At 45.0% G+C, this 7217-nt stretch overlaps 1 protein-coding gene across 2 annotated transcripts; it reads right to left on the bottom strand.

Annotated features, from left to right (window-relative positions):
• Positions 1 to 764: 764 nt before the first annotated feature.
• LOC142481563 (mid1-interacting protein 1-B-like) lies at positions 765 to 6593 on the bottom strand. 2 transcript variants are annotated; one of them, XR_012795840.1, is made up of 3 exons: positions 6573 to 6593; positions 2685 to 4684; positions 765 to 1218 (listed from the first exon to the last, which is right to left on the bottom strand). XR_012795840.1 is itself a non-coding variant. In XM_075582944.1 (2 exons), the coding sequence occupies exon 2, from the start codon at positions 4649 to 4651 to the stop codon at positions 4196 to 4198; it is 456 nt and encodes a 151-aa protein (XP_075439059.1). In that variant the 5' UTR covers positions 4652 to 4684; positions 6573 to 6593; the 3' UTR covers positions 765 to 4195. The 2 variants fall into 2 exon arrangements, 1 of the variants encoding a protein (XP_075439059.1); XM_075582944.1 differs by having other exon boundaries at positions 765 to 4684.
• Positions 6594 to 7217: the final 624 nt, after the last annotated feature.

Raw genomic sequence — 7217 nt, 5'->3', positions numbered from 1 at the left:
GCGGCCTTATTAGAATACGAGGTCGGGGATGCGATGCTGCTGACTTTAGGTGTGTTTTATTTGTAATTACAATTTGAACACACCGATGCTGTGAAGTTGCCGTCTCCCTGTCGGGAAGCTGTGAGCTCTGTACAAATGATTGGGACTAATATCTTCAGTGACAGCGAGAGGACTTCTTCCCGGCACACGGAGGGCAGTGGGGATCCGTGTATTCCATATACATGTTTGTACAGCAGGGAATGTTCCAGCGGGGACAGGGCTTTTAAGCTGCAGAGGGTGGGGCAGGGAGGGGGCATGCGTGGGCAGACTGGAGTGTACATGCAGGAGCTGGCTTAACCCTATATTAGCCAGGTGGAGCCTGTGCAGACTCAGAGGGGGTTAGAGAACATAAAAATGCTTCTAAACAGTTAACATTCTGTTGCCATTGTAACTGGCAGAAGAAACAGATGAGGATTGTAAAGATTTACACACTCTAATGTCGGTCCAGTAAAAGCTATCACGACCTACAATTAGTTAGAAATTATTCCAGGACTAATGCGGCTACTAGGACTTTCAACTAATTATCCTTAAAAATCATTCAAATGCAATTTATTCACAAAGACCTCACTAATTTGACTCATCTTGTAGGCAACTACAGCCTCATTGGTTCACAACTAGAAATCCAGGTAAATGCTGGAGAACAAGAACACCCTATTAACAGCACTCGTTGTGTATGATAATGTAATGGTGAGTTACTTAAAGTATTATGTTTTAAGTAACTCACCATTACATTATCATACACAACGAGTGCTGTTAATAGGGTGTTCTTGTTCTCCAGCATTAATCTTGTTCTCCTCTCCCCCTTTTTGCACCGTTGTGAATTATATTCTACACCTTATATAATAGGCTGATGCGAGGGTCTCCATCCGTTCCCCCTTCCCCTATTTTGTATTAGAAATCCAGGTAAACAGCTGTTCTATGCTCCTGAGGTCTTGGGCTTGTCGCTGAAGTGGGAGCTGTCTTGGGAATCAGGCCAGTGCCATTCATGTGACTGTCTTCCACATGGCATATCCAGGACACTGCTCGCTGATGCCATTCAGCTTTGGTGGCAAATGGCAACCATGGTATGTCATTGCAAGTCAGCAGCGGCAAAACTAGGCAGCGCCTCCGGGATGAAATCCAGGTGAGGCCTCAGCCCCCTCGACCTTATTTTCAGCCCCCATGGGAAGGTGGCAGTCACTGTAGAAAACATAAAACTTCCATAAACGTTATATCAGCCAGGGTAGTTTGAAGGAGTTATAGGCAGTGGTCAGCGTGTAATGGTACCAGGCCGGATGGTACAGGGTCCTACAACCCCCAGACTACCACTACTTTGTTATAAGAAGACTAATGGTTCCACTTTCAACTGAAAGAAAACTGAATGTATTTTAGGGAGTGCCTCTCCCTTTCTGCTCTCAAAGAAGTCAATATTGCATCAGTCTTTTTTTTACAGTCAGACACAGTAGCACTACTTTCTTAAGCCACTTTGACCACTGGTTGTAGGCAGGGCTGGCTTCTAATCTTGCGAGGCTCAGTGCCGAAGGAGAGCGGGGAGGCCTCTTACCTTCTCTCCGGCATCTCCTCACCTCTGCAACCTTGTCACTATCAGAAGATGCAGGAGGAGACGCTGGAGAGAAGGTGCAGAAGGAGACACTGGAGAGAAGATGCAAGAGGAGATGCTGGAGAGAAGGTGCAGGAGGAGACACTCGAGAGAAGATGCAGGAGGAGATGCTGGAGAGAAGATGCAGGAGGAGACGCTTTAGAGAAGATGCAGGAGGAGACGCTGGAGAGAAGATGCAGAAGGAGACGCTGGAGAGAAGATGCAGGAGGAGACACTGGAGAGAAGATGCAGGAGGAGACACTGGAGAGAAGATGCAGGAGGAGACACTGGAGATAAGATGCAGGAGGAGACACTGGAGAGAAGATGCAGGAGGAGACGCTGGAGAGAAGATGCAGGAGGAGACACTGGAGAGAAGATGCAGGAGGAGACGCTGGAGAGAAGATGCAGGAGGAGACACTGGAGAGAAGATGCAGAAGGAGACACTGGAGAGAAGATGCAGGAGGAGACGCTGGAGAGAAGATGCAGGAGGAGACACTGGAGAGAAGATGCAGGAGGAGACACTGGAGAGAAGATGCAGGAGACGACGCTGGAGAGAAGATGAGAGACACATAAAGAGGCCCCGCACTCTCTCCCCTGGCAATCAGTTTAAATGTTGTGGCGAAGAGCGCAGGGCCTCTGTGACGCAAGGCTCGGTGCCACTGCACCGGTGGAACCGCCATCACACCGGGCCTGGTTGTAGGCATAGCGTGCCCATTTTAAAAGCTCTAGAATGCGTTGCAGAACCCTCTCTGACACTGAAACTGAACTGGAGGCATATTGTAAATAGCTATTAGGAAACAGATGTTAGACTGATAGGGCTGGTTTAACATGGGTTTGCGTTGTCATCGTGTTGCAACCACACCCAATAGAAAGAGGACCGAGGCTACGAGTGCATTCCCAAGACATTAAGGGGTTAACGAAGTAAAAACCAGCAGGAGAACACAAGCCAAGTTAGAACTTGTGTGGCCACAGCTGATAAGGAAAGGGCAGGGCGCGTTCAGCCAATGGGATGGGAGCAATCGGGAAAGGTCACATTTAATTGGCTTCCTCAGTAGAAAACTATTACCATAGCTACTAGGAAACAGCTGTTGCTAGGCGTATCGTGCAGGCAGCTCATGGACTTCCTCTGTGCTGTGCGATAAACTTCTACATGTTTCCTTGAGCAGCCGTCCCACTTACTCAATGTTATTGTCCATTCTTATTGTCGGACAGGAACCTTGGGAAAGTCACGCTTTCAATGTGCGCAGTTGGGGGGATGCGATACGCTGCCATACAGAATGGATTTGCAAAGAGTGGCGGTAGGCGCCACTAACCCAGGCGGTGGCCAACTCCAGTCCTCAAGGGCCACCAACAGGTCATGTTTTCAGGATATCCCTGCTTCAGCACCGGTGGCTCAATCAGTGTCTCAGTCTTTGACCTGTGCTGAAGCAGGGATATCCTGAAAACATGACCTGTTGGTGGCCCTTGAGGACTGGCGTTGACAACCCGTGCACTAAGCACACCATGTTCTAGGATAAACCAATGTATTTGCACACAGGTGAATGCACTTAAGACTTTGAGTGCACCATGATGTTGGGGCAACATCATATTGAGAGGCATCCTGGTGGCTTTATGACGCTGACTCAACATCACGGCCTTTTTGCTGGCTCCTATTGGAGCTGGCAACCAGCTCTGGGTGACCTAGGAATGTGATCGGAACAGAACCTCCCCTTCCATTCAAGACATCAGTGGGCGGTCAGAGCCATGGACTCACTTTACTAACGATTACAGGACCCCCGAGTAAGAGGGGCACTGCAGAGTTTCCGGCATGTAAAGCGTCAATTGGCAAATAAAGACTACATTGAGAAGTTCTCTCACAAACTCAGGGATCTGCAGAGAGGTTTCCGGATTGTAAACGGAATGCAGGCTTCAGCTTTCACTGGTTGTTTTTAGCATTATTAGTCTCACAAGCTTCAGTCGAGTCAATTGATAAAAACGAACACATTTCTATTCAATGCCATTTTATATCTCAGAGTTTAGTCTTTGGAAGTTGTGACATGGTGGTGTTTTACCGATGCCACTCATGTGCAGGACAAACATGTGTCCCTTCCTCACCAAAACACCAGGTGAAGATAAAAGGCGAATGGACAGGTTTGTGCTCTTCCAAGAAGCAGAAGCCCAAACGCTTAACAACGAGTCTCAATGCATTTCAATCTTCCAGTAACTTTAGATGCATTCTTTTTCATGTCTCCAATACTGTATAAAAGTATTTTTTTTTAACATAGCGAGGCTGTATCTATCAATGCCAGAAAAGTCTGCAACAAATTATCCAGAGTAACTCCAAATTAGGACTTCTCTGTTTAAAAGTTACATTTGCAAATGTGTTTACTGGCTGAGTGGCGTCTTTTGCATTTCATCACAATATGTCAAGCAGAACGTTTTCTGCAGTTGGGTTACGAGAATACAATGTTTCACTCAATATCTCCAAAAATCCTACAAGGAAAACAACACGAGAATTGTGACAAGAAACCCGGTTTCAGGTTTGATAGCATATCAAAGTGCTTAGCTCCATGTTCGGTGTATATATGGGCACGTCCCTCAATGAGAGTCGCTCCTTGAATGCTGCCTATTATATGAGGCACCAATCCCAATTTCCTTCTTGTAACAGTTGGTCAGAAGATTGGCCTTTTTGGTCAGGTTGGTAAGGACAGATAGAAGTCCCCTTAGGTGATGCTGAAACTTTTCTACCAGGTCTCCTGTCTCATCCTCATTTTTCTCAGAGCAGTGTTCTTGTATAGATACATTTTCCTGGTGGATCCCCCACTTCATGTCATTCCTGAGAGATTTCAGCAGAAGGTAAGAATCGTACAGGTTCTTGTGCTCAGCGACTTGTGTGGTCTTGGGAAGGTCCTCACGTTCTTCCTCTTCTGGAGTGATGTCCTGCAGCATGCTCGGAACCATGATGGTCTCATCCATAATGGTTGTGGCCGTGTTGAAACGGTGGATGGCATCCAGTAGGGACTGGCGCTGAGGATGGCACGGTGAGAGCTCCATTCTTCTACTTATTCACCCCCTTGAACCTTTCTTCTGAAAAAAAGTGAATGCCAACAATTCTAATGTTAACTCACAAGGGATATGGAACATATCCGCTATTGTATTCATGTTTATACAAGTAAGCAGATTAATCTTAATTTTAATCAACTAAAAATAAATGAAACTAATATATAATAAGGAAATCAGGAACACACTCATTAACTAAAATATATTCCAGATACCAAGGAAGGTTCTTTGTGGAACTGAAGTAATGATAAACCTGTTCATGGAGAATTAAAATGAAAAAGATACCATTGTATGTGAATGTATTATAATTTTGGGAAAGGTAATATATCATTACTGTCTGTCTCAAATTAAAAACATTTTGCTAGTGCTTGAAACTCAATGACTTCATGGGCAGTCAATAGCTAAATTGTTGAATATAGTCCTCGCTGCTGTGCGGACGCGCCCGGCTTTGCGCATGCACTTGACATGCACGTTTAGTTGCTAGGGTGCAAGCGGTGAAGTGCGCGGTTAGGGTTCCTTACAATGTATCTGATCTCAGATGCGCTATTAGAGAGGGTCGGGGTTCCTTACAATGTATCTGATCTCAGATGCGCTATTAGAGAGGGTTGGGGTTCCTTACAATGCATCAGATCTCAGGCGCGCTATTAGAGAGGGTTGGGGTTCCTTACCATGCATCTGATCTCAGACGCGCTACTAGAGAGGGTTGGGGTTCCTTACAATGCATCTGATCTCAGGCGCGCTATTAGAGAGGGTTGGGGGTTCCTCAGAATTTCACTTAGGGTTTTTTTACCCAAAAAGGTTAGAACCCACTGCCCTAACGTCTGGTTATTGGGTGTAACAGCTATTATACTTTTGATGTATGAATATTCAATTCATTAATAGAAACTAGCAACATTTATCGCAGCACACAATACTAAATAAAACTAGAATCCTCCTGTCTTTTGCAATTGTCTGACAATTATGTGGATAAAATAACTGCTACAGCGGTGATAGACCTAATAGTATTATCTGCCAAACAGTATCAAGGGAAGTAACTCAACCCCAATAGGCTATTACTGAGTCTCTCCTAACCCTGGCATTCCCCACTGCCTAAGCGTGTTAAGGATTCACTGATTGATATATATCAGCTACTAGAATTCTGTTAGCAAGCTATCCCCTCTCTCCCCAGTGATCTGTCTGTGGAGGCATATTCTTAATTACCTCCATTTTTGTTCTTTGCCACCAGCTAAGCCTTAAACAAGAGAACCTCTCATGGTCCAATAAAAAAATAGCGTAATTGCTAAAGAATCCAGTTTTCTCCAGGACCAAATCCGGCTTTTAATTAACAAGAATGACAACAATTCTATAGTAAAACGGAAATGTTTTCTGAGAGAATGAGGCCGACATAAACATATCTTTAAACGTTGTCCAAAAAAGGGTCTTTTTATAGACTGAACATATTTGATTGTTACAATAAACTATTGTTATTGTCTATAGCAGGGGCACGCAAACGTTCTGCGCTGCGCCCCCCTGCCGGCCAGCCCCTGTGCTCGTGCCCCCCCGTGTAATTTGATGTGCGTTGCTATAGCGACACGCATGTCACATGACCCCACCACGTTGCCATAGCGATTTGTCGCCGAAGATAAGGTAGAAGTCCGCGCCCCCCCAGAATAATCTCCCAGGGGGGCGCCCCCCACTTCGCGCACACCTGGTCTATAGAGCTTCTAGCACTGAACTTTAATGCCTCATGCATGTTTCTGCCAAATATTATACAGCGCTTAGACTTATTATTCCATCATCCTTAGGGTTAAAATGAAAAGATTCAATATCCTACATGTGTTTTTATTTTAAATAAATCAGTTCTGCAGTAATAGATAAAACTACATAAAAAAAATGATCTAAACTTAATGCCATTTTGTAATGAGATTTAATATACTGCACTAAGCATCCTTTGGTTGCTGTAGCAGGTTTCAGCGCACTTCCCAAGCAGTGCAAGATCTTTGTCAGCAAATCATCACAATCAGGATGTTCCCAGCAGGAGACGGTGGCTGCGCCGCAAGCTGTAACAATACACCATGTTACCTTAGTAATATATGGTTACATTGTAGCTGCTGAGTTACACTGACTGAAGGATTGATTGAAACTGAAAGGCAGCCATTTAATTAACCCTGTGACGCCGGATCTTTGCTGATCGATCTCGGAAGAATAGATCGATCGGCAGCTTATTTCAATTAGTTTTCATTAAAGGTGATCAAATGCTGCATATATTAAACAAAAACAATATATATAAGGGTTAACATTTGCTTGTACTATGTGGAACGTAAACCCCACCCACTGGAATGTTAATGAGCCAAGAGGACAAAGGACTTTCAATTCGCAGCTACATTCAATCTGAATCCCTTCAGTGTACATGTGCGTCGCCCCAAAGGCGGACAGGCTTTGGCACAGCAGAAGAGCAGCTAAAGGGTGTGAGCCGTTTGCTGCCGTTCGCTGATGTTAAAGCTGCTCTATTTCAATCTGAAACTCACAAGCACTTTATCCCCTGTACCCAATTTTCCAACTCTCTCTGTCCATCAAATGT

The sequence above is a fragment of the Ascaphus truei genome, unplaced genomic scaffold, assembly GCF_040206685.1.
Source record: "Ascaphus truei isolate aAscTru1 unplaced genomic scaffold, aAscTru1.hap1 HAP1_SCAFFOLD_2798, whole genome shotgun sequence".
In the NCBI taxonomy this organism is placed as follows: Eukaryota; Metazoa; Chordata; class Amphibia; order Anura; family Ascaphidae; genus Ascaphus; species Ascaphus truei.
This window is presented reverse-complemented; position numbering and strand designations above follow the sequence as displayed.

Bases quoted from the DNA above. Each gene is read 5' to 3' on its own strand.
- LOC142481563 (XM_075582944.1), bottom strand. From the start codon at position 4,651: ATGGAGCTCTCACCGTGCCATCCTCAGCGCCAGTCCCTACTGGATGCC.